The sequence below is a fragment of the Pantherophis guttatus genome, chromosome 4, assembly GCF_059756535.1.
Source record: "Pantherophis guttatus breed Tessera chromosome 4, ASM5975653v1, whole genome shotgun sequence".
NCBI lineage: Eukaryota > Metazoa > Chordata > Lepidosauria > Squamata > Colubridae > Pantherophis > Pantherophis guttatus.
Genome location: NC_142066.1, coordinates 102786479 through 102812676, shown reverse-complemented (window position 1 = coordinate 102812676; position 26198 = coordinate 102786479). Strand labels below are relative to the sequence as shown.

Below are 26198 nucleotides of genomic sequence, written 5' to 3'. Positions count from 1 at the left end.
GTCAATTATAGGATATCCAGAATCACTTTTGCAAATTGGGCAGCTATACAAGTCAATCAAATAAATACAGGTAGTCAGAATTGAGCCTATTGCTAAGCAAGACAGTTATTAAACGAATTTTGCCCCATTTTATGACCTTTCTTGCTCGAGTTGTTAAGTGAATCATCAGAGTTTGTTAAGTTAGTAACACGGTTGTTACGTGAATCTGGCTTCCCCATTGACTTAGCTTCTTTGCAGTTTGCAAAAGTTAATCACATGACCCCAGGACAATGCAACCGTCATCAATATGACTCAACCAAGTGTCTGAATTTTGATCGTGTCGTAAGTATGAAGAACGATCATGAGTTACATTTTCAGTGCTGTTGTAACTTTGAATGATCACTAAACAAACTGTTAAAAGTCGATGACTACTTGTAATAATGCAGTGACAAAGAATTTGATTCAATAATGAATGAGATTTAGAAAATAGTAATTAGGAAGGATTTTTCCCGTGAAGTTTTAGATGTAAATAATTTTAGCATACGATCTAGAATAAATTATACAACTGATTTAATAAATTTGCAAACCCACGGCACAACATTCTAATATGACTTATCCTACTAGTTAAAGTACTATTTTAAACATCTGTTAAGTTATATTATACGTATGTACAGCTGCAAATACATGGAGCAATCATTCTGTGATGCTTTGAATTAAGAATTTATATTGTAAGTGAATGTGTTTGAAGGGGTTGATGTTATATTTGACTTTAATGTGTTGCTTTGCATGCTTTTAAATATATAAAGGAAGCAAAGTTTTATGAATGATGATCAATCTCTCTATATTTGATACTTTCTATACAGGCATTTTTTTAAAAAAAAAGTATATATTTGAAACACCGCAGAAAAAAGGACAGGAAAAGTTAGAAAACAGCAAAGCAAAAAGGAAATTGAAAATTTTTTAAGTCATATACTATTGAATAAAAGCTTTTGAAGTATCATTGTTTCATAAAAAAGTGATCTTATATCAATTTACTACTTTAAAAGCTTTATTCAAATCAAAAGAACTAATATAGTAAGAATCATCAATTAATCATTAGCAAGAGTTTCTATATAATCTGAAAATATATTCTTAATTTTAAAGAATCAGACAAGCTCTAATATGTAAACAATTATGTTTAGAGAAACCAGGGTGGATTTGATTTAAATCGAGTCGATTTAAATCATGATTTTTAAAGAGCAACTGTCATCTCTGCTACTCCTTTGATCTGTTGACTCACCGATAGTCCCATTGTTGCAGAATATACAGCCTTGTGCTACATAACTAAGCTCCATTTCATGCTGAATAAACTAAATTATTTATGTATCTTAAATAGAAAACTATCTTATGATATTTTTACCCCAAAAGTTTTTTATTAAAATAAATTCAATAAAAATCAAAAAAATCTGATTTAAATAAAAAAATCCGATTTAAATAAAAAAAAATCCCATTTTTTTTAAATCATTGATTTTTATCCACCCTGAGAGAAACCCAAATTTCAGAGACTGAACAAATCCATTTGAAGGATTATAATCCATAATGGTTCATAATTAAATATACTTTATGAACTATTGATGATAAACAATTACTGATAAAAAATTACTATTCTGGGGATTGGAATAATAGCGCAGTTTGGAATTAATCTGAAAGTGATTTATTTAGATACAAAGTTGATTGTATAATATTTCTTTAAAAATCAAATTTAATTCTATTATTAATAACATAAGACTTTAAATTCACTGTAGATAAAGCTTTTAGATTTTTATACAATATTTACCTTTCAATAATCTGATAATTGATTTATATAAATATTATCTATAATATTATCTTCCTACATTTCAATAACATATAAATCACATTTCCCCCAAATTTCATATGTGAAAATAGTTCATAATATTGTAAACACATATAAAGTATATTATAGCGTATATATTTTCTAATAAAAAGAAAATATCTTCTAAATAGCTACAGATATTCTATACTTCTATACTATTGCCTATAATTACAAAACAGTCACCCTACTGGGGTATTATGAGGTTCATATGTCACTCCCATTTGAATAGTAATATTCATTATATAAAGGCTTCTAGCAAAAAGATTTGGAATGAAGTGAATAAACCTAAGGGCTAAAATAAATTACTGTTAAGTTTTTCTTAGAATCCCTCTTACCACTGTTACTGCCAAGTAATAGCTTCAAAGATCTACCTGACTTCACACTACTTTAAAGAGCCCTGAAGTTTTTGAATTAACTTACCGTATATACTCGAGTATAAGCTGAGTTTTTCAGCACATTTTTTATGCTGAAAAAAGCCCCCCTCAGTTTATATTCGAGTGAGGAAAAAATGCCTTTTTTCCTGCAACCATTTTGGCTCCCAGGGAGGGAGGCTTGCTAAAGGTAAAATGGGGCATGGGGGTGTGTGCGGCGCCCCTCCCCCGCACCCCTTTTTGACTCCCAGGGGCTGCAGGGAGGCTCACTAAAGGTAAAATGGGGCGTGGAGGGGTGCGGCGCCCCTCCCCCGTGCCCCTTTTTGGCTCCCAGGGGTTGCAGGGAGGCTTGCTAGGGACATGAGGGGGGTGCCTAGCAAGACTCCCTGCAGCCCCCTGGAAGCAAAATTGTCTTGTGTAATTTTTTATAGTGTAAAACTAGTCTATTATGTCTCAAAATAAAAGGGAGATCAAAAATCCAATTAAAGCCATGTAACTTCTGGAATCCCCGAAGACCTTTCCCATTGTATTTATTAAGCAAATTTATATAGCTACCCAACTCATATACAGTACTTTTAAAGTTATTGTTGATACCATATTGTTTTTGTTGATCCTCTTTTCCACTTACAGAGCTTGTTTACTGTTTTTCTTTGAAATCAATATTCAAAAACATTTAACCTACTGATGCCTCAATTAATGTAATTTTATTGGTATCTATTTTTATTTTGAAATTTACCAGTAGCTGCTGCGTTTCCCACCCTAGGCTTATACTCGAGTCAATAAGTTTTCCCAGTTTTTGTGGTAAAATTAGGTGCCTCGGCTTATATTCGGGTCGCCTTATACTCGAGTATATACGGTAGGTCTTTTCTGCCCTATAGATACATTAATTTACAAGGAATGTGGCTATTCCTGATTTTTTTCAGATATAATCTTCCACATGCAATAAACATAAAAGCAAATATCTATATGAAAGGAAAATACATATGAATTAGATTGTCGAGCCCAGCCTCGCGCTCGACAACGCTGACGCGAAATGAAAAGGGAGACGGGGACAAACCTGCATACATATAGGTATGGTGGTGGCACTGGGTGCTAGGCGGCCGTGTGCGGGTGCGGCGGGCGTGTACGACGGAGCTAGGAATAGTAGTCTGGATTTGCTATCGGCTGTGGAGACCGGCGGCTGAAGGGAGGAGCTGGCAACTCGCGACCAGCGTTCCGCTGATGAATAATTATTGGGACCGGATAGCCTAGCCTACTCTAATGGGCGTGACGAATAGGGGAAGGGCTATATAAGCGTCACACGCCAAACGGATGTAGCGCCGAATTAAATTCACTTTTGATTGCAGCGTGTACCTAGAGCCAGCGCACATTAAACCAGCATTACCAAAGAGCTGAACTTGGTTGTTTCTGTGTTTTGCTGCGTTTTGCCTGGGAGCCCTGAGATAGATGAAATTCTGATCCGCTCTATATTTACAGGGTAGAGCCTGAAGCACTTAGCTATTGTACTTTCACAAAGATAACAGAATGTTGTGGTGACAAATTATATTTTCAAATACTTAGTACAATCTCTTGAGTATTTTCATTCTTCCATTTATTTTCAGGCCCTGGTACAGAATATAAATACATGCATTGAGACCATACAGATTATAGAATATTTTCTTACCTTTGTTTAGCCAATGCCAAATAACTTTTGTCTTTTATTTTATTTTGAGCAAACCTTGTAAAAATATTTTTAAGCACAGAACATTTATATTTTACACAACTTGTACCACAATAGAGATTACTATTGTTTAAAATTCAAAGTATCCTTACACAAAATCATGAAAGTGGAAATTCCAGGTTATATTCAAGGAAATCACAAGTAGGTCTAATTAAGATGTCATGTCTGGAAGTAGCACACACACATTTATAAAAAGGCTGGGCAGCTATTATAGCAACAGATATTCTATTAAGACTGTTGGCAATTGATATTCATTTCTCATTAGCAAAAAATGAAAGGCACCAACCCCCTCACCCTACCACTATAAACAAATCAAACAACAAACAAACTGGCAGTATCTTGAGTCAATTTCATTCATGCTCACTTTCAAACATTTTGCAATCTCAGTCAAAATTGTAACTTAGGACGCATAAGCTCAGAAAGAATCAGAAAAACCTGAATCATAATAGACATCAATGCTTATGCAAATAGATAAGATCGCCAGTTAGATACTATTTTCAGGATAACACTACCCTCCCGATTTTGAATGAGTTTCCAGCAGAATATTATAGTACTATAGTTAATACTGTAATATACATCTCCATATAACACGCTGAAGTTACTAGGAAAGCCGAAGTATGATTCTACAAGATAAATTTTTCAAAAATTCCATTCCAATGTGTTTGTGTACTTACAAAAATGATTATTCCCCTATTAAATTCCTATTATATTCCCTGTTTTAAGAAAATATTTTTTTCTACATATTTTATAGAACTAGAACTACTTTCTTAGGCTTTTATATATTTTGATATCTCCAACAGAGCAATTCATCATATTCTGAAAACTGGGGGAGATTATGGAAGAATTTCCTAGTTCTTATACTTTCATAATCCCATGAAAGAGCAAAAATACTAGATACCAGGACTATGCCTTGGGCCAGTTACTCACTCTCTCTGCCCAACTCATCTCATAGAGAAAAACTATTTTTATTTTTTATAAATAACTCAGGTGAATATATTCAACACATCTTCCTCCTCATATTTTCCCCACAACAAAACTGCAGAAAATATGAGGAAGATGTGTTGAATGTATTCGCTTGAGTTATTTATATAAAATAATAAAAACAGAGATATACCATATTTTTTGGAGTATAAGACGCACCGGAGTATAAGACGCACTTACCTTTTTTGGTTGTCTTTTTTAATTTTTTTTTTTAATTTTTTTAGACAAACATACATACAAACATACAATGTATTTTCTTTGAATAGAGTATTTGGCTGGTTCACAAATTTAAACAGTGTTTAGTCATTTAAATTAAATTTACAATTTCTATATTTCCTTTTTGCCATATTTATTCCTCATCGATTTTTTTAAAAAAAACCAATATTACCTTTCATTCTCATCTCTAATCTTAATCAAATTCAATTTTTCCCTTCTATTCTATATTATATCCCTTCCCATTGTCATCTATTTTTATATCCATCCTCACATTGGTTAATTATTTAATATTACAAATTAAATACAAATTTGTTTAATACAAATTCAACATTTTTATATAAATCAATTAGTTATAACTATCTTTTTTGTATATTAATCAATATGAACATGAATATTCCAATTATTTCCATGCAATCCAATTTCTTACAAATCAATTAATTATATTTATCAATAATAATAAACCAAATAATTTTCCCCATATATTCCTCCAAACCACAACTTAACCATTTCTGCTTTCAACACAATATAAAATAATAGTATCTCAATTATTACAATTCCCTAGTTAAATAGAGCTTTTTTTCTTTTGTGTTTTAAAATCTTGAACTCTCCTTTTTTGCTTTAAATTTCCCATTGTTTGCACCTACCTTTTTTGGTGAGGAAAAAGAAAAAGAAATCTCTCTCTGCCTCATTTTGTCACATTGCAGCAGAGCCTGCTTTACTTTCAGTTTTGTTTTTTCAGCATAGGTAGGGGAAAAAAATCTGCTCCAGCACTCTTTGCAGCAAGCAGGAGAGCCCTGCGCAAATAGCTGAGAGCTAATCAGCTGAGGGTCGAGAGGCCAATCTAATCAACTTGTGCTAATTAACCTATGCTGAAGCTGAAAGGGGCTGTTTTTTCTTGCTGTTTGCTTGCAAGAAGATAACTGCTGCGAGGCACAGGCCAAAGGGTGGGGGGCCAGTGGGTGGGCAGGGCTACGATGTATAAGAGTACCTAAATTTTCACCCCCTTTTGGGGGGTAAAAAGATGCGTCTTATACTCCGAAAAATATGGTATATAATAACACCAATAAAAGGGAGGGAGTAAAGAAAATAAGGATAAATCATAATACCACAGCCATACTACATACACATAAACATTAGATAGTATTGTGAGAATAAGATGTTCGGCAGAGTGATGGCACAAAGAAAAAAATGTTCATGTGTCTAGTTGTTTTGGCATACACTGACCCAAGAGGAGAGGAGGATTGAGACAGTTTATGTCCAAAATGCAAGGGGGTGTGTGTGTTTTGCAGACATCGTCTCAGTGACTCACACAAAAAATATACAGGACTTCTATGGAAGGCAGGCTGGATGCAATTGTTCTTTTGGCAGTCTTAAGAATCCATTGGGATCTGTACCTGTCCCGTTTAATCGCTGTAGCAAACCAGATAGTTATAGAAGTAAAATGACACATTAATGATTCCTCTGTAACACTGTATCAACAGCTCCTGGGGCATCATTTCTGAGATGATGCAGGAAGAACATTCTTTTTTTTTTTTATTGCAAAAGTTTTACAATTACATTTTCACCCCTTTTTTCACCCCCCACCTCCCTCCCCAAACTTCCCATCCTCCCTAACCCTCCCTAACCCTCCCCCCCCAGACTTCCCTATTATGTACTTATAACTAATAACACTGATATATAAGCTTGAACCCATCCCTCCCCCTGTGTAATTTTTCCTCTTTGTCTCTTTACATTAAAATATTTCTAATACATTATTTTCAAATAAAAGCTATTTGATACTTTCTAGTTTGGTATTTGTTCTGAACATATTCTATCCACCTTTTCCATTCCCATTCATAAGTCTCTTGTGGACAGTCTTTTAAATATGCTGAAATCTTCGCCATCTCTGCAAAACTAGCCATCTTCAAAGTCCATTCTTCGATAGTGGGCAAAGCTTCATTCTTCCAATATTTACCTATCAACAATCTTGCTGCTGTTATCATATACAATATCAGTTTTATTTCACCCCGTGTAAAACCCTTAACTATACCCAATAAAAACAACTGTGGAGAAAATTGAATTTTTTTCTTCAAAACATTCTGCATGACCCACCAAATTTTTATCCAAAAAGCCCTAACTTTCCTACAGGTCCACCAAACATGATAATACGTAGCATCTAAACATTCACATCTCCAACATTTTGGCTGAACATTAGGGTACATACATGACAACTTTTTAGGATCTAAATGCCATCTATAAAACATTTTATAAAAATTTTCTCTCAGGTTTTGCGACTGTGTAAATTTAACATTCTGAACCCAAATTTTTTCCCAAGTTTCCAGCATCACTGGTTCTTCAAAATTCTGTGCCCACTTAATCATACAATCTTTAACTAATTCCGTTTCTGAATCTCTTTCTAACAAAACATTATAAAGCCTTTTAATATGCATTGGACCTTTCTCTCTTATATGTCTAACCAATTCTTCCTCATGCAACATAATACCAGTTTTTTGGTCCTCTTTCCATCTCAGTTGTAATTGATTATATTGTAACCAAGTTAAGTTAAACCCTTCATCCAACAGTGTCTGTAATGTCTTCAGCTGCCATCTGCCCGCATCTGTGAAAAGAACCTCTTTATATAAAACCCCCCCGAGTGACATTATATTTGTATTCCACAAAGTATGACCAAGATCCAGCCATAGCGGTATTTTATAATCCCATTTGAGTCGGTGCTTCTTCCAGACTCTCATCAAAGAGTCTCTAAGTATATGACTTTTAAATACTTTATCTACTTTGTCGTCATAAAATAAATAAGCATGCCATCCAAATTCAAGATCAAAACTTTCTGCATTCAATATTCCAGTCTTTTTACTTCCAAACCAATCACTTGTTAAAGTTAAAGCTGCTGCATCATAATATAACTGTAGGTTTGGGAGTTTAAGGCCTCCTCTTTCTGGAACATCTTGCATAATTTTCAATTTCACTCTCGGCTTCTTCTCGTTCCAGACAAACTTATTCACACCAGACTGCCAAACTTTCAGTTGTTTATCACTTTTAAGCACCGGAATCATTTGAAACAAAAACAGAAATCTTGGCAAAATGTTCATCTTAACTGCTGCTATTCTTCCAAGTAAAGACAGTTGCAGCTTTTTCCAAGTCTCCATGTCTTTCTGAACCTCTCGCCACAACACCTCATAATTATTTTGAAACAATTTCATGTTTGATTCTGCAACCTGGACTCCAAGATATTTTACCTTAGGTACAATTTCAAAACCTGCCCTCCTTTCAAGCTCATGTTTGCGATCTTGTGTCATATTTTTAACTATCATTTTAGTCTTTTTTGAATTCAGTCTAAAACCTGAAACTCTACCATAGTCTTGTATAATGTCCTTCATCAGGATTGTTGATTCCATTGGTTGTGATAGGGTAACAACCAGATCATCTGCAAATGCCTTTATTCTATAATCCTCTTGCCTTATCATTATGCCTTTCAAAATTTTAGAGTCCCGTATTGTATTTAGCAAGACTTCCAATGTTAAAATAAATAAAAGTGGGGACAACGGACATCCCTGTCTTGTTCCTTTTTCAATTTTAAACTCTGTCGTCAGACTTCCATTAATAATAATCTGTGCCTTTTGCTCTTGATAAATTGCTGAAATCGCCTGTATAAATTGGTCCCCAAAGTCCATCTTTTTTAAAGTCTTTAGTAGAAAATTCCAATCCACTCTATCAAAGGCCTTCTCTGCATCCAAAAAAACCAGCACTGCAGGAGTCTGTTTATTCCTATCAAGATATTCCAATAAATCTATTACTTGCCTTACATTGTCCTTCATATATCTGCCCTCAATAAATCCCGCTTGATCCTCATGAATCACCTTTTGAATTACTGGCATCAACCTGTTGGCTAATACTTTCGCATAGATTTTATAGTCTGTATTCAAAAGAGATATTGGTCTATAATTCTCTGGTTTTTTAGGACCAACTTGTTCTTTTGGTATCAAAGATATATAAGCAGTTGTCCATGATGGGGGTATTTTACCCCCTTGTTGAATATTGCAAAATAAATCTCTAAGTTGTCCCACCATTTCAGCTTGTAAAGTTTTGTAATACACTGCGGTCAAACCATCCGTGCCAGGAGCTTTGGCTGTTTTTAACTGTTTAATTGCTGCTATTATCTCCTCCTCTGTTATAGGATGATTCATTCTTTCCTTTTGTTGATCAGTAATTTTTGTAACTCTCTTATCATTTAAATATTTTTCTATAAGTCCATTCTGCACCTCCTCTTTGGCATATAGTTTGGTATAATAGTCCACAAAAGCTTCTTTAATTAATTTTTGTTGAGAAATTTCTTTCCCTCCAATATCAATACTATCAATAGTCCGTATACTTTGTTTTTTCCTCAATGTGTAAGCTAACCATCTGCCCGGTTTGTTAGCGTTGCAAAATGTATTATGCTTCGCATATTGTAAATTTGTTGCAACTTGTTCCGCCATAAGCATTTGAAATTGGTCTTTCAAAAGTTTTATAGCACTTCGTATTCTTTCATCTGTTGGGTTTTTAATAAGTAACTGTTCTTTATTCTTTATTTCCGTTTCCAATTCAGATCTTTTCTTTTGTCGGAACAGTCTATGTTTAGAGTTCATGTAGATAAGTACCCCTCTCATATAAGCTTTACTTGCGTCCCAAACAATTTCAATTGGGGTACCTTTATTCAAATTTGTTTCAAAAAATTCTTTCAAATGCTTTTTAAGTTCTATTGTATTTTTTTCATATCTAAACAAGTTCTCATTTAATCTCCAAGAACGTCTCTCAACCTTATCCATCTCAATTTCTATCCATACAGGGCTATGGTCAGTCAAAGTTCTTGGAAAAATCTTTGTTCTTTTTGTCTTAACAAGTAGATCATTTGACAACAGGATAAAATCAATCCTAGAAAAGGATCTATGTCTATCAGAAAAGAAAGTGTAATCCAATTCTTTTGGGTTATGTATTCTCCAAACATCTTTTAATTCCATATCTTCTTTCATATCAAAAAAAGTCTGTGGTAGTCTAATTCTAGACTTTGCCAAACTCTTTTTATCTAGTTTAGAATCAATTACTCCGTTCCAGTCTCCCATAATTAAAATAGATCTATAGTCCCATTGCAATATTTTAGTATGTAACATCTTATAAAAATAGTCCTGTTGTTGATTGGGAGCATAAATTCCAATCAAAAGAATTTGGCCATTTGCTGTAAACAATTCAATTGCTACAAACCTACCATCTTGATCTGCTTCTATAACTTTAGCTGTTAACTTTTTATTTACATAAATAACCACACCATTCTTTTTCTGCGAAGTTGAAGATATAAAATGTGTTCCTAGTTTTGAGTTTATCAAATATTTTTGATCTTGAGTTGTAATATGCGTTTCTTGTAGACATATTATATCATTATTAAATTGTTTCAAATATGTAAATAGTTTCTTCCTTTTCTGTGCTGAGTTCAACCCATTGACGTTCCAAGATAAACACTTAAAGGTCATCAGCCTCTTTCTGGAGCACAGAGCAAAATGCTTGAAGATCATCCGAAAGCTTCGATCTCGCTCCTCCCATCGCTCCACTCTCTTGTACAGTACTCTTAACTGCCTTCTTGTCTTGTCTTTCCTGTTGTTGTTGTTGCTTTTGTTTAAGTAGTTTAGATTGAGCTCTAGTTATACGTTGATCTTTAACTTCAGTCAACTGAATCAAATCCAAAATTGGAGAAGAATCAAACAAGGGCTCACTCAGAAAACCTCCTTCTGCACCTTGCACTACTTCTAATTCCTGCTTAGACTGTTCTTGCAATTGCCTCTCTTCACTCTCTTTAATCTCCAAAACTGTGGATGTACGTGGAGATGGTGTTCTTTCCTTAAGAATAGTAGTGTAAAAGTGTTGTGCCTTCTCCACGGTATTCAACCGATATCCTTCTCCCTTATATCTAAAAATTATCCCAGCAGGAGCGTCCCACCGGAAGGGTATCTGTAAATTTCTCAATTCCTTAACAAGAAAACCAAATTCTTTTCTGGCTTTCAACATTTTAGGAGGTAGTTCTTTAAAGATTTCAAGTCGTGAACCCCCCACTTGTACAGAAGTATGAAAAGATTTTTGCAGGATATCATTTCTAATTCCTCTATCTGTAAAATATATGACCACATCTCTAGGCAGTTGTCTTTGTCTGGCCACCCAAGAGTTCACTCTATAGCTTTTATCTATTTTGTGAAATACCACATCAGGATTAACTTGTAAAATCTTGGCCAAGGCTTCAGAACAAACTTGTCTCAAATCCTGTCTCTCCCCCTCTCGAATTCCCCGAAGCCGTATGGCGAATTCCATCGCCCGGAATTGTATCATAACAATCTCATCTTCAATTCTCTGCATTTTATTGTCAACTTCATCAATTTTATAATCATTATCTTTCATCTTGACATTAACTTCTGATTTAAATTCTTCAACTTTAAAATCAACTTTCCCAATAAATTCTGCCAGGCCAGACACCACTTCTGAAATTTTTTTGGTCACCTTATTTTGATTCTGTTTCACCATATCTTTAACTTCATTAATTTCCTGCATAAATTCCTGATGTGATTTTTGAAGTTTATCATCTATCTCCTGTTGACATTTTAAAAATTTATCATCCAGGAAGAACATTCTTTATTGTGCCTTTTTAATGGTGATTCTAATGTTAAGAGTCCATTTCAAGTCCTGGAAAATCCAAAATGTGAAGGCTTCTACTGCTGATACTGTACTGTTGAATGTAATAAGAAGTGATGGAATAGAAAGGCTCTTCCTAAAATCCATTCTCATATCTAGAGTTTTAAGCATATTCAGTTTCAGATTATTATGGATGCACCACAAGCAGGTGAGTGAGCAGGTGGACAGTATGCAGAGTGGCAGCAGCAGCCAGAGGCATTCAATATTCATACTCATCAAAGCCACTGCTGCTGCTGTTACATTGCAGCCTTGATATTTTTACTCGCAATTTATATTGTAAATTACACCAAGGAATGCTATATATTATTTTTAAAAAAACTTGTACACCTTTATAGATTTTTTAAAAAATTAAAACTGCCAATTAATAATTAAAATAAACAGCTGCACACTAGTTCAAATACTTTCATTGCTAGGAAGCATGGCCACTTTAATTAAGTTCCTTGTTCATTTATCTAAAACAATAAATTTAATATCAATTTCCTCCTCTAATTTGGAGCAACTATGATTCTGTGTAATCATTTCAGCTTTGGACAAATGAATGTTTTTTTCTTGAAACACCCACCATAGTATAGTATCCACGTCTCTACTACTTAAGACTAATAAAAATTATAGGTCCCTATTAGAATATCGAAAACAGAAAAATAGGATTGAAATGCACCTTGGAGGTTTTCTAGTGCAGCCCTTAATCAAGCAAGAGACCCTGGAAATGTGCCATTCTAAACAAGTGGCTGTCCAGTCTCTTCTTGAAAGCCTGCAGTGATCGAGCACCCACAACATCTGGAGGCAAGCTTTTCCATTGATTGTTCTCACTGTTGATGTGTCTACTAATGGCATAAAGGTTATGTACACACATATTTTCAATTTACACTGTGTATGCATTAACAAGACTGAAACTCAATCACATTCATCCCATAAAAATCTGGAGAGACTTTGTTTCTTCAGATCCTACTGTTAATATCATCTTTGTTTTGCATTTCGTGCTCAAAAGCTATTTAAAGACATCAATCCCATGAGAACACAATCCAAAAGTATAGTTTATCAGAGAATCCACCTGAGGCTGAAAGTTAATAGTGTTCAGAAGTACACAGTATCATCAAATTAAAAGACAAATGTTTTCTATCTAGCCAACTGAAGTGAACCAACAAGCTTAAACTGGAGCTTTCACTAATAAGTTCTATTTATGGGTTCTTATGTCATTCAAACTTGTTCACTCAATAATAGATATACTTGAGTATACCTGAGCCAGGACATAAGAAATGTTACATACATGATATGCATAGTATAAAGTAATATAAAATTATTATAAGAAGTATACCTTTTCCAATGCAACAATAGCTCAGGGAAAATTATTCAATTTTACATCAAACAAAATAAATGCAACCATGAAACAATTAGACAGTTGGAGTTGTCATTAGAAAAACTAATTGATGAGATTATGACACTCACAACTATACTGCAAATCTACAATGGATAATGGAAAAATCAAGAATATAAAAATACATCTATATCTGCTTTATTGACAAAAAACACTTTGATTGTATCAATCATGACAGCCTGTGGAAAGCCCTAGAAGGCCTGGGGTAAGAAGACATCTGATCAAGTTGGTGCAGTCATGCACAAAAATAAGCAAGCTACTATGCAAATGCCTCATGGAGACACTGATTGGCTCAAGACAAAAAAAGCAGTGAAGCAAGGTTGCATTCTTTCACCTTCCTTATTCAACTTATATACTGAAGATATCCATGGAGATTCTCAGTCATCCAGGTCATGGCTATCCCCAAGGTGCTTTTTTCAAGAGGCAACTGGACTTTCTGGTTTTTCTCTGAAGAAGTTTCACTTCTCATCCAATAAGCTTCTTCAACTCTGAATGGATGGTAGGAAATGGAAGGATTCATATTCCTTGTAGACTGCTGCTCATTTGCATTCTTTTAGCAGGTCGTTAAGGTCACCTGGAGGTTTATCTGTGATCAGTCACCTGAGTGGTGCAAATTGGTGTGAAGCCTTCTTGGAATTGTTGAAAGGACTGTGTTGTAGATTGGAGATGGATGATGACATATCCCTCCCACTCTGTTGAGAAAGGGCTGTTCAATTTTGACATAGATGGCCTCTTTAAGCCCTCTTTCAAACCAGCGATCCTCTCTGTCCAAAATATGGACTTTGTTGTCTGCAAAAGAGTGGCTTGTGTCTTTTAAATGCAGATGGACTGCTGAATATAGTCCTGATGTGTTTGTTCTATGTTGTGTCGTGTGTTTATGAAATGGTTGCTTCATTTCCCCAATGTTCTGATCTGCACATGGCTTACTGCATTGTACTGCATATACCAAGTTGTTCAGTTTCTGTCTGGGTGTTTTATTCTTGGGGTGGACAAGCTTCTGCCTTAGTGTATTCTTGGGTATGAAGTGTGCATGTATGTTATATTGGCTGAAAATCCTCTTGAGCTTTTCCAATATGCCTGCAACATATGGAATGACAACGTTGCTTCATTTCTTGTTCTCGTCAGTGTCTGTTAGAGAGGAGTTCCTGTAGGGTCTTTTTTGAGATTTGAAGAAGCCCACTTGGGATAGCCACACGTTCTGAGGGGTTCCTTGGTGTGTTAACAGTCTTTCCCCCCCCCCCCATCTTTGCTGGTAGGCAGGCCTTCAGCTTGGTGATGTAAGGTTCTGATGACTCCCATTTTGTGCTCCAGTGAGTGCTGGGAATCAAAATGTAAATATTGATCTGTGCGAGTGGGTTCTCTGTAAACTTCAATGTTAAGGCTTCTGTCTTCCTTAATGTGTACTGCACAGTCCAGGAAGGCTAGACCATTTTCCTTAATGTCTTCCCGTGTGAATTTGATTATCTGTCCACAGAGTTGATATGTTTGGTGAATGCTTCCAATTCCTGTGTTTTGATCTTGATTCAAGTATTGTCCACATATCTATAGCAGTGAGTGGGTGGGATTCTGTGAAGGAGTCTAGGGTTTTGGTTTCTATTTTTTCCATGTAGACATTGTCTACAATGGGGAACACCAGTGAACTCATGGCACAGCTGTGTTTTTGTCTGTAGTAACTTTCATTGTATTTAAAATAGGTAATGGTCAAGCAGAGATCCAGCATGACACATATGTGTTCTGGACTGAGGTTGGTAAAGTGCGGTCTTGTAGCAAGTCATTTTTTCACTACCATGACAGCTTTGGTAGTTGGAAGTGAAGAGAGAAGTCACATCATTGGAAACCATGGTCTCATCCAGGTCCAGTTTTAATTTCCAAACCTTGTTGGTGAAGTCCTGTGAATTGTTGATGTGATGAGTGGTGTTGCCAACTCAAGGAGCCAATAAGGTGGTTAGATGTTTTGCAATGTGGTAGGTGAGAGTTGATGCTGCTGACAATTGGTCTTAGTGGAGTTCCCTTTTTGTGGATTTTGGGGAGTCTGTATATGCATGGGCTGGCTTCCCCAGGGCAAAGATGGTAATATTGTGGCTTGTCAATGGCATTGTCCTTCAGTAGGTATTGCAAGAAATCAGTGATCTTTTTCTTGTAACTGCTGTGGGGTCTCTCTTCAGAGTCTCATATGTAGCAATGTCCTTCAGAAGATTGTTCACCATGGCCTTGCAGTCATCTGTGTTTAGAATGATTGTGCATCTTCCTTTATCAGGTGGTAGGATGATGATGTTTGGATCTCTTCCTAGAGATGTCACTGCTCTCTTTTCTTGAATTGTGAGAAGGGGGTATTTTGTTACTGGCGAGGGCTGCAGATACCTTCATCCTTAATTGTTTTGCTTTTGGTTCTGCCAGTTTATTGTTCCTAATGGATGACTCTGCGGCTGAGAACTATTGTGGCTGTGAGGAGATCTACAATTGGTAGCTGTTCTGGTATTACTGCAAAATTCAGTCCTTTGGCCAAAACATTATTTTCTGTTTGGGTAAGATCTCTGTCAGACAGATTTCTCACCCATCGATCAGTTTTCTGAGACATATTCCTGTCCATCTGTGTTGGTTTTTCTGTTTTGTGTGGTTTTTCCTATCTAAGCTTATAAGGTAGAAAAAATTTTGTCGTTCTTTGCTCTTATTGTGTTGTGTTAGTTGTGCCTTCTTTATAAATTCTGTGACCTGTTCCAATACTTCTGTTGATAGAAGTGATTTCAGCTCTTGGAGTATATGTTGCACTCTCTTTTTTAAAACCTCAATTGTGAAATTAATCTGTCTAATTCTTTCATTCAGAAGATGGAGATGTGCTTTTTGCAGGATGTTTTCTGCTGTGTCCCTTCACTATTGAGCTTAGGCGCAGGCTGTTGGGAATGAGTCTGCTGCCTGCATCTCAAACTGAAACACAAATGGTTCCTGTAGCTTGAACTTGTTAAAAACAGCCCTTCACTCATTATAGAGATAAACTTTAGTAGCATTTCAATTGCTTCAAGATCAAATATAAGCAAATAGTTTAATAAACTGTTACCAAAGTGATTGGAAAACACAGTATAATAGCAATGACTGGAAAGGTGCTTTTCCATATGAAGCTGATGGCATTTTGAAAATTACTATTTAGTAACAGGCTCTTATGAGCTATTATATGCAAAGGGGAAAAGATGAAAGTCAGTATAATCTCCATAAAAATTAGCAGATTGCTCAGAACAAAAACATTTTATTAATTTTGATTACTATCGATGGCATGAGATTTGCACATAATGAGAATTCTCACACAGGATTTGGCTTATGGCTAATGTAAAGGTTCCCATTTCCAGTCATGTCTAACTCTAGGGGGCGGTGCTCATCTGTTTCCATTTCTTAGCCAAGGGAGCTAAATGTTAGAAGATATTTCCATGGTCATGTGGCTAACTGTTACCTTCCCACCAAAGTGGTACCTATTTATTTACTCACACTTGTATGCTTTCGAACTGCTAGGTGGATAAGAACTGGGCAAGTAATTGAAGCTCACACCTTCATGAAGGATCGGGTCTCAAATCTGGGCTGTCAGCTTTCCAGCTGGCAAGCTCAGTGTCTTTAACCACTGAGCCATCCCACTCCCTTGGCTAATGTATATGTATATTTATAATTTGCAATGTTGAACTTCCACTGTATATGTTGAAACATTTTAAAGACTAACAATTTTAATTCAAAGTAGTGCTATATAATAAATGTAGAGATTCTCACATACAAATTTAAATGTATAAAAAGAAGGCAACACAGTCTCAAATCTAACATTTTGATTACTTAAATCTAGAAAGGCTATAGGCACCAATACAATAGTTATTGAAATAGCCAATCTTTAGGCGGTTTTGCATCTAATAAACAATATTGTATCTATTGATTCTACTAGAATACTGGATTATTTATTTATTTATTTATAGAAATTATATATAAATATTATATATTTTATATACTGTCCAAAACAATTTCTCTTCATTCAATTCGACAATTTCTTTTCACTCAATGTAGTCCAGGCAAACCAAAAGGTAGGATACCCATGCTCTATATCAGTTATGGTTAACCTTTTTGGCACTGAGTGCCGAAACTGGAGCGCGCACCAGAGCGCTGGAACATGGAAGAGAGCAGCTGGTCGGTGCACATGCACATCCGACCAGTTGGCTGGCACGCATGTGCGCAACAGAATCTGGAAGAGCAGCTGGCAACAGCATGCATGCCCACAGAGGGCTCTGAGTGCCACCTCTGGCACACATGCCTTAGATTTGCCATCACTGCTAATTGGTTTGTATACTACCATGGCTGTTCTTATGTCATCTGAATGCATTTGCTTACTTTTATTTCACACTAATAAAATTAACATAACACTTAAGTTAAAAAACAAGAATAAAAATTCATTAACCACATTCCAAATTTTATGTTTTTATGTTTTTAAACAGTCCTTTGTCACATTTAAATGCATGCATAGACAAAAAATATTATTCACTTAAAGAATTACTAAGAATGTTTTAAATACTAAGTTATTAGGCAAAATATTTCATAAACCAAAAGCAATTAAGGCAGAAACTTGTATTAACTGAGGTATTACAGATTTGAGTTCTTTGAATTCCTCTTAAAATAAGTTTAAAAAACTGGAGAATCCGGAAGCAGCGCAGTGTGGCTGGTTAGGAAAATGCCGGGCTCTGATGAGCTCAGCAAAAACCAGCCAGACGAACCGACACAGGGGTGGGGGGGTGGGGGGTGTCCTTTGGACTGAAGCTGTCCTGTAGGGACAGTGAAGAAAGAGAGGCAGCTCGGTGTCTTTAGAGGGACAGGCAAGTCCCTTGGATAGCCCAAGAAACTCTCTCCAAGCCAGTGACGGGGGGGGGGACCGCGATCAGAGTGAATCGCCATGAAACTGGAGCCTCTGGAGCAAGCGATGTGCAGGAGGGAAGATTTGGACAGAGTGCTGGTGTTGGGTGAGTGATTAGCTAACTCACAGACAATAAAAGAAAATTGTAAATATTTTTAACTACTAAACTATTACTAAAATTAACCCGGCGTGAAAATTGCGGTTAAATAGCGGCGGGGGAGATGGCGGATGGAAAGAGAAAGTGAGAATGACAAGTGTGCCACAGAAAACCTGAATAAAGAATTAAAAGTGATTGGCAAATGAAAATGTAAATCTGGAACTTGGATTCAATTTGGATTGGATTATAAACTGATTGGTGGTATATAAAGGTGAAAGATGTGAAAACTGGCTTATTTCTCTTTTATGACTCGATAAACACGGATGTGGATTACAAATAAAATGGCGAGTTGTTAATTAGTCGAGTGGAACTGTGGATTATAGAGACATCTTCAGGAGAAGGAAGAGCATGACATGGAATAATTTACTTTGAGAAAACCTTTGAAGAAATGAGAGGGGGGAAAAAATAAAACCTTGAACTTTTAAAAAGATAACTGGCGAGAACTAAGGAGGATACATTTTGTCTAGAAGAGGATAGACTTTGATGATTATAAAATGGATGGATAATGAAGAAGACAAAGACAATGAGACTGACTGGAAAATTAAACAATTGTAATATTAAGTATGGACAAAAAGAAAAAAACAAAGAAGAAAAAGAGGGTGGAACAGGAAAAATATAAAAAACTTAAATGATTACACTGAGATTTACAGTGGACAGATAAGAAAGAGGAAAAAGAGATGGAAAATAATAAGAAATAAAGGACAAAATAAAAGATTTTATGATTTTAAAATACAAAATAAATTAATTGGGATTAACAATGAAAAGACACAAAAAAGGAAAGAGAAAGGAGTAACAATGGGAAACAGGGTGGATTTGATTTAAATCGAGTTGATTTAAATCACGATTTAAATCATGATTTAAATCACTAGTAAAAAGGCTTGATTTAAATCAACTCGATTTAAATCATAATTTTTAAAGAGCAACTGTCATCTCTGCTACTCCTTTGACCCACTGTTGACTCACCAATAGACCCAGTGTTGCAGAATATACAGCCTCATGCTACATAGCTAAGCTCCATTTCATGCTGAATAAACTAAATTATTTATATATCTTAAATAGAAAACTATCTTACAATAAATTTTTACCCCAAAAGTTTTTTATTAAAATAAATTCGATAAAAATCAAAAAAATCTGATTTAAAACAAATATCCGATTTAAATAAAAAAAAATCTGATTTTTTTGATTTTTTTAAAAAAAATCATTGATTTTTATCCACCCTGATGGGAAATATAGGGCAGAATAGGAGAATGCAGAATTTTAAAATACAAAAGAAAAGAAGAAGGGAAAACAAAAGGCAAAGAAGGAAAAAACGGTGGAGAAGAAAAAATATTAAAAACATAAATGATTACACTGGGATTTACAGTGGAAATATAACAAAGAGGGAAAAGGGATGGAAAATAATGGGAAATAAAGGGCAAAGATTTCACGATTTTAAGATACAAAATATTAATAATGAAAAGATACGAAAAAGAAAAGTTGAAACAAAGGGAAAACTGTAATAAATGTCATATGCTCAATAATATTCGAGGTTTATAGAATGATAAGTTTTAACAATATGAATGAACCAGTTGGGGGAAATGTAATATTTGGAATATTTCAAACTATATATTTGAAACATAATTAAAAAGAGAAAAGAAGATAAATTAAGAATATGTTAAGAACTAATCGGATTGGGTAAAATGAAAAAGGATTAAGATGCGCTTTATAAATATATATTTGAATAAGTGGAAACATATTAAGATGTTTTGAGAAATATATTTAATGATTGAAATTGCATGTATAACTGAATGAAATTGAAATGATAAAAATGATTTAAATGTTATACTTGCAAGAAGTAAAGCAGAAAAAATATATTGGTAAAAGTAAAAAAGATAAGGGATTAGAAAATTGTTTGAGTAAAGATTTGAAGAAAAAAAGAGAACAAGATGAAATATATTGTTAATAATTAGAAAGATAAGGGATCGGGTTGCCTGAACTCCACAATGGAAAACGTTAAATAGAAAATGAATACAGCAATAGAGATGAAGGAATTGGAAGGGAGGAGGAAGGAGAGAGAGGGACGGAAGAGTAGGGAGGAAGGAAGGGAAGGGAAAGCAGAGTAGGAAAGAAGGTAAGACAGGAGGAAAGAGAGGAGGAGAAGGAGAAGGGAAGGGGAAGTAGAGAAGAGAAGAAGAAGATGAGGAAAGAAAAATGGAAGGAGAAGAGGGAGAGGCTAGTTTGAGGAGAAAGATTGCTGTACAATAAAAAAAAAGATGAAGTGGAAGAAAGGCAGCTCTGAACAAACAAATATAAATATATTAAGAAAAAGAATGAATTGTTTAAGAATAAGAGAGTACAAATATGTACAAATAGTAAAGTTAGAATTTAGGGATAAATGAAGGAGGTGTTTATGTATGCAGGTATAGAAATACTGAGGTATATTCAAAAAAAAGGAAGGGGGAAGACGATATTGAGTAAAATGTATTTGAATTTGACTAATTGTATAAGATAAGAAAGACCAACACTGTTCAAACAAAAAAACAAAAAAAAAAAGAAAGATGTGGGTGAAGGTGGGAGAGGAGAAAAGAAAAAAACCCAATAAAACTTGTTTTTAAAAAAAAGTTTAAAAAACTAATTCAAATCCTCTCAACCTGGAACATTCTTAGTAATTTTTTCCTGAAGAACAAAATAAAAAGTACAAGTAAATCAAGCTCTATCGTTAATATCCTGTGTGATTTTGATTCATAAATTAATGTCCTACCCCCACCCACCAATGCTTCAATATTCCTTATATATTAGCAATTAAAATCCAAGCTTTACCACTTTAAGGAAAAAATCTGTTTACAAATAAGTAGGACTCTTTAGCCCAAAAGCACTTGTTGATCATTTACCGTATATCCCAATGGTGTCATTAGTTTGTCAGGTATTATAGTGAACCACTTACTTAGGAAGTGGTCCACTGTAGCATATGCAATGGTAATCCAGCCAGCTCTAAATTGCATGTATAAAGGCTACCAGCTTTAATAATGTAATTCCAAGTCTGTGTTGTGTTCAGGTGGACCTGTTTGGGAGTAACTCCCGTTTGAGTACACTCTTACTTTGAACAGATTTGCATACAGTATGAATCTATGCAGCTATTCAGTACTTAAACAGGAGATTTAACCTTCTGAACACAGTGTAGCTTAACTTTGTTAAACAGAGCGTCTTAACCAATAGTATTAGAGCTCTACTGTCCACAAGGAAAACTTTGCTGTTATCTCTCACGTGGAATATCGCTCTTCCACTTGGGACAGATTGGGAGTCCCAAGATCAAGCTTTTGAATAATCTGGTACCACCCAACATTTGGAGAATTAACTATGAAAATTTTTCCCTTTTCTTCTCCCTACATTTTTCTAATAACCCCCGAGCACTACTGTCTTCCACCAAATGGTACAGTTCCCCATTCCCACGGGCCCTGATCACTATGGCCGGGCAGGAATCCTTACCTCCAAAAAGATGAGGCGAAAGGTGTGCGGGCAGCGAACCGATAACCAGCCGGGGTCCTCCGCTTCTCTCGCTGGGTCCTTCTGCGCCTCCACTCGCCGTGCCTCGTTCCCGTCCCCCTTCCTCGGGAGTGCTGCTGACCGAGTCTTGGGAGCCATAGAGGCCGCTGCTATTGGGGATGTTGAAGGCAGAGTGAGCCGTTTGAGTCCCGGAGGCGGTTGGTCCGCCTAGAGACCTACTCCTGGGCGCTGCCAAAGGGCGAGCCGCCGTCCCCGCCCCACTGCTGGTCGAGGAGCCGGAGACCGCGTGGTGCACTCCAGGCGCCAGGTGTGTGTACCTCATCGCTCCGCCTATCGGCCGCCCGCCCGCCCCGTTAACGCCACTGCTGCCGGACGGCAAGTCTCCCCCGGAATAAGCCCGCGTTCGGCCGTTGGTGGCCGCCGGGCCGCTCTGCTTAGCGCCCATGGTCTTTCCTTCCCTACCACCTTCTCTTTCTTCCTTGTTCTCCCGCGGTTCCTTTCAGTGGGATCCGCCGGCGAGACAGAGTAGAGAACGAAATGTCCACCGCTCGCCCTTCCAGCCCGAGCGCCAAAGCACCAGGAAGCGGTAGTTTAGCTAGCGGCCCCAGGGCTGCGAAGCCGCTTCCACCTCTGCGGGATCTTAGAAGCAGTGACGGGAAAGGCTCCAGCAGCTATAACCGCGGCGCGGAATGACGGCGCCGCTGAAGCTACGGCTTGAGAGCTCAGCCCCGCAGTTTCCGCCATCCTTCCGCCTTCTCCCTTCCCGCAAACAGGAAAGCGAGGAAAGCGGCCGCAGCCGGCCACTTGCCCGTGAGACCGCTTCCCCGCCTCGGCCCGATTCCCCCGCGCTCACTCAAGTGCGAAGCAAGGGGGCGGCACCGCTGCGCAGCCGCTCGCTCGCTCTTTTTGTACTGCCTTGTCGCCGTAATGGCGTGAGAGGTGGGAGGCGGGGAAACTCCGGCCGCCTTCTGCTCCGCCCTCTGCCAGTCCCGGAGGTAAAGCACCCGACCCTTTCGGACGGGTGGAGTAAGAAGGCAGGTTCGCACGCGCTTCGGCCCCTAGGATGAGGCAAGCGTCGGCCCATCCGACTCGCGCGTATTTTGCCCACCTCCCTCCGCAGCCTTATGCTTTTAAGTTGCTACCGGCCGATCAGCAAGCTAAGCTTTTCTCGGTGCAGAACAGGGCTAGTTCAGTTTCTGCAAGGCGGGGAGGGACGGGGGGAGAAACCCAAACCTGTACTGTGTTCTGTTGGAAGCATGTTAGAGAGCGGAAGGAACTTATAAATCAACCGCCGATTCACCCGCGAGCCTTGTGTCAATCGTATCCGCTCAGACTCGTTCAAGCGAATTAATTTTGGGCGCCTGGGTGGGAGGGCAAAGAATACAGCACGTAACTTCTGTCCCGAGAAATATATCCATGGTTCTAAATTTGAAAATACAGTAAAGCGGTCCCGTTCGGTCCCGTTTACTCCTGATAGTTATCGTAAGGACGAAGAGTGAAATGTAGCGTACATAAATTCAAGGACACTCATGTTTACTTTATACGGGGCTCTACCTAGCCTGGTGCTTTCCCAAAATGATCGGACTACAATTCCCACAATTCCAAAGCATATTAGCATGCGCCTGGGAAGTTAGGATTAGAATATTTCTGTAGGATCCCAGAGTGAAAAAAGCTGTTGAGAAGCACCGTATTCTGCCAGTTGGAAACTTCTCATTTTTTTAAAAAAAATTATTTATTGGAAGCAGCGAAAGCAATAATGTGTGGGATAGTGACGTCAATCTCACTGTGATTTCTTTTGGTACAGGGGATTGCTGTTGTTTTACAGTCCTGATTTTACTTGTATATTGAAACTTGGCTATATAATATCCAGAGGTCTTAAGTGTATAGCATTAGAGAGAAAGTAAGCGAAATTCAGAATTTGCAATGTCTTGAATACCAAGTAAACTCTTATATTTTCCAGTGATATGTTGGAAGAAATATCCTGCCCATTTCAAGGATTGTTTCTTGAACCTGCCCTAGCTCTTACATTAGTGCATCCAGGATTTGTGAGTCCAAATTGAGGTTAGTCATTGTGCAATCCAGACTATTTAGTATTTCTTAAATTGTGCACAATGAGTCGTGGGACTCCTACTAATGAGACCACCAGCGCAACATATCCTACTTTACTGAGCAGCTGGGCAGCATCATTTGTGAGTCATAGTCAGGATTTGGGTTTTGGAGATCTCTTTTCTGCTATCTCTTCAAATGAGGAAATTGCCTGAGGGGGATGCCCCTTCCACATGGAATTAGCAGGGAGATATAACTGCATGGGCTTTAGATCCCCAGAGCAAAAAGGAGAAGCTTTGTGAGGAGGTAGGTGAAGGGGATAGTTTCAGTCTAATTCTGAATGGGGTGTCTGTGTGTGTGTGCATGTGTATGGAGCTACTTTAACAATACAGGCAAATAAAGACATTTTGGACAAATTTCCCTCCCACCATACAGAGATCTAAGGTGTTCAGAACTTGCTGTGGCAACCACTCCCAAATACAATTTCCCCAGAGTCCATTTAACTGATCAGTTACAATTGTGAATGAAACAAAGAAAGAAAATATTACAATGAATTTCCACCCTTCCCCATAGTTTTTCTAACTGTCTTCTGGGTATCGAAAGAGTCTTTCAGTCTTTACTTGTCCATCTCAGGGTCCTTTCTTTCATGTCTGCTGGGTGACATGCTCAGTGGTAAGGCTGGTCAGTCAGGCTTGGGAAGCTCTGCTCCACTCTGGTTTCTGTGATGATTTTCTAGTGGAGAGCTGGATCCAAACCCAATTTCTGGCTCAAATGGATGGGAAGTCTCCTCTGAAGGAAGCATCTGGATCCATGTGCTCTGCTTCCACAGATTACAGAGTCATCTGTGCAGGGCTGAAAGATAGGAGAACAGGGTCTCCTCCCCCCTTTGCTGGTGAGGAAAGGCCCTGTTTGCAGGATAAGAGATCGGAGTGGTAGATAGCTTGCAGGCAGGGTTTGAGAAAAAACAACAACACATCAGTATTGCAGTTACTAAATAGATAAATCAGTTTCAACAAAATGGAGACACAACAGATGAAAAAGAAAAAAACTGGATTCACATGCTTCAGGAAAAGGATGGACAGATATTAAATGGACAGCAATATTAAATTCTCATCTGTAGGGATCAAATACATTTAACAGTTACAATTACCTCAAGGGCACAGAAAGACTTAGACATACACACACACACATACAAATAAGGAAGAAAAAAGAGGAAAACAACTCTCAGGCTTACACACATACTGGTCATTCCCACCATAAATCTCAGTTAAATTAGGGAAGGCACAAATCTTAACAAACATATCACGTGATTGCATAGAAGACAAAGAGGAAGAGAGAGAAACAAATAGACAAACAAACAAAAATCCCAACATTTCCCTTTTTCTTTTAAGTACCTTTATTTAGCCAAATTTTTCCAGCTTCATCCCTGAGCAGAGCCCATTTCTCACATAGTTTGCACACACGTGTCTTCCTCATTCTTGCCTGGACGGACAATTTGTCCCAAGCCCAGGCCTCAATCGGTCTCCCTTGGGGAGATTTCAGTGGGATCCAAGACTCTGAGCTTCCCATTTCCTGGTCTGCTCTTCCCACTGTCCGCGACAAGACTCCAAGGCTCTACTCTCTTTTTTTTTAGTTGGGTCCCTCGCAACCGTGGAATACACCGCCCCCAACAGGTGAAGGAACCTTCTAACCTGTGGTCAACCCCTTAGTTTTTCAGGCAAGTGGCCTGGGAGGACTCTGTCTGCCAAAATTACTCATAGTATGGGTACCACTGTAGGAAGTTAGTACCCACCCCTTTCCTAGAAGAATGAAATATTTTAAAAAATATTAAAAAGGCAGAATATTATGTTTCCCTGGTTGAGAAATGGAGAAACATGTTTTAAAGACAAAGCAGCTCCCACCTTCCTGCCTCCCCTCCCCCACTTTGTTAATGGGCCAGAGGCAGAAACTCAGTCTTTGACAATAGGACCCATCTGCAACACAACAGCAACAGAAACTTACCACATGGCACCTGGGAAGATTACATCAGCCAGCAAGGCCCCCCCACCCCCTGGGAGTCCGACAACCAATCAGGATACTCTTTTGGGGCCCCAGGAAGTTCAAAGTCAGAGAGAGCATAAAACCTGGGGACTTGCTGTATCTCACCCTTTTCTGTTCAGGAACTCAAACCATGTGATCCTATCCACCATTAAACCATCTTTCCAAGCAGTCTCCATGTTTCCAGTGTCTTTTTCCCCACTTGGAGCTGAACCCAGAAGGATATTTCTTCCAACACCACCTTTCAATGATGCTCAGCAAGTCACCCAAGAGTGAACCTCTCACTTGCCTTTCAACCCCTTCCCACACACTCTCTCCCTTTCTTAACAGAAGGTCTCGCACTCTGTCGTGACCTCCTATACTTTCCAGGCTCTGTTGG

The 26198-nt window shown here is 37.5% G+C and overlaps 1 protein-coding gene across 3 annotated transcripts in view; it reads right to left on the bottom strand.

Annotated features, from left to right (window-relative positions):
* The window catches only part of ZNRF2 (zinc and ring finger 2), a 112031-nt gene extending 87093 nt beyond the window's left edge, over positions 1 to 24938 (bottom strand). For all 3 annotated transcript variants that reach the window (XM_034404023.3, XM_087894224.1, XM_087894225.1), the window contains exon 1: positions 21719 to 24938. In XM_034404023.3, coding sequence (XP_034259914.1) covers positions 21719 to 22181 — 463 coding nt within the window. In that variant the 5' untranslated portion in view covers positions 22182 to 24938. The remainder of the gene's footprint in view (positions 1 to 21718) is intronic.
* Between the last annotated feature and the right edge of the window lie 1260 nt (positions 24939 to 26198).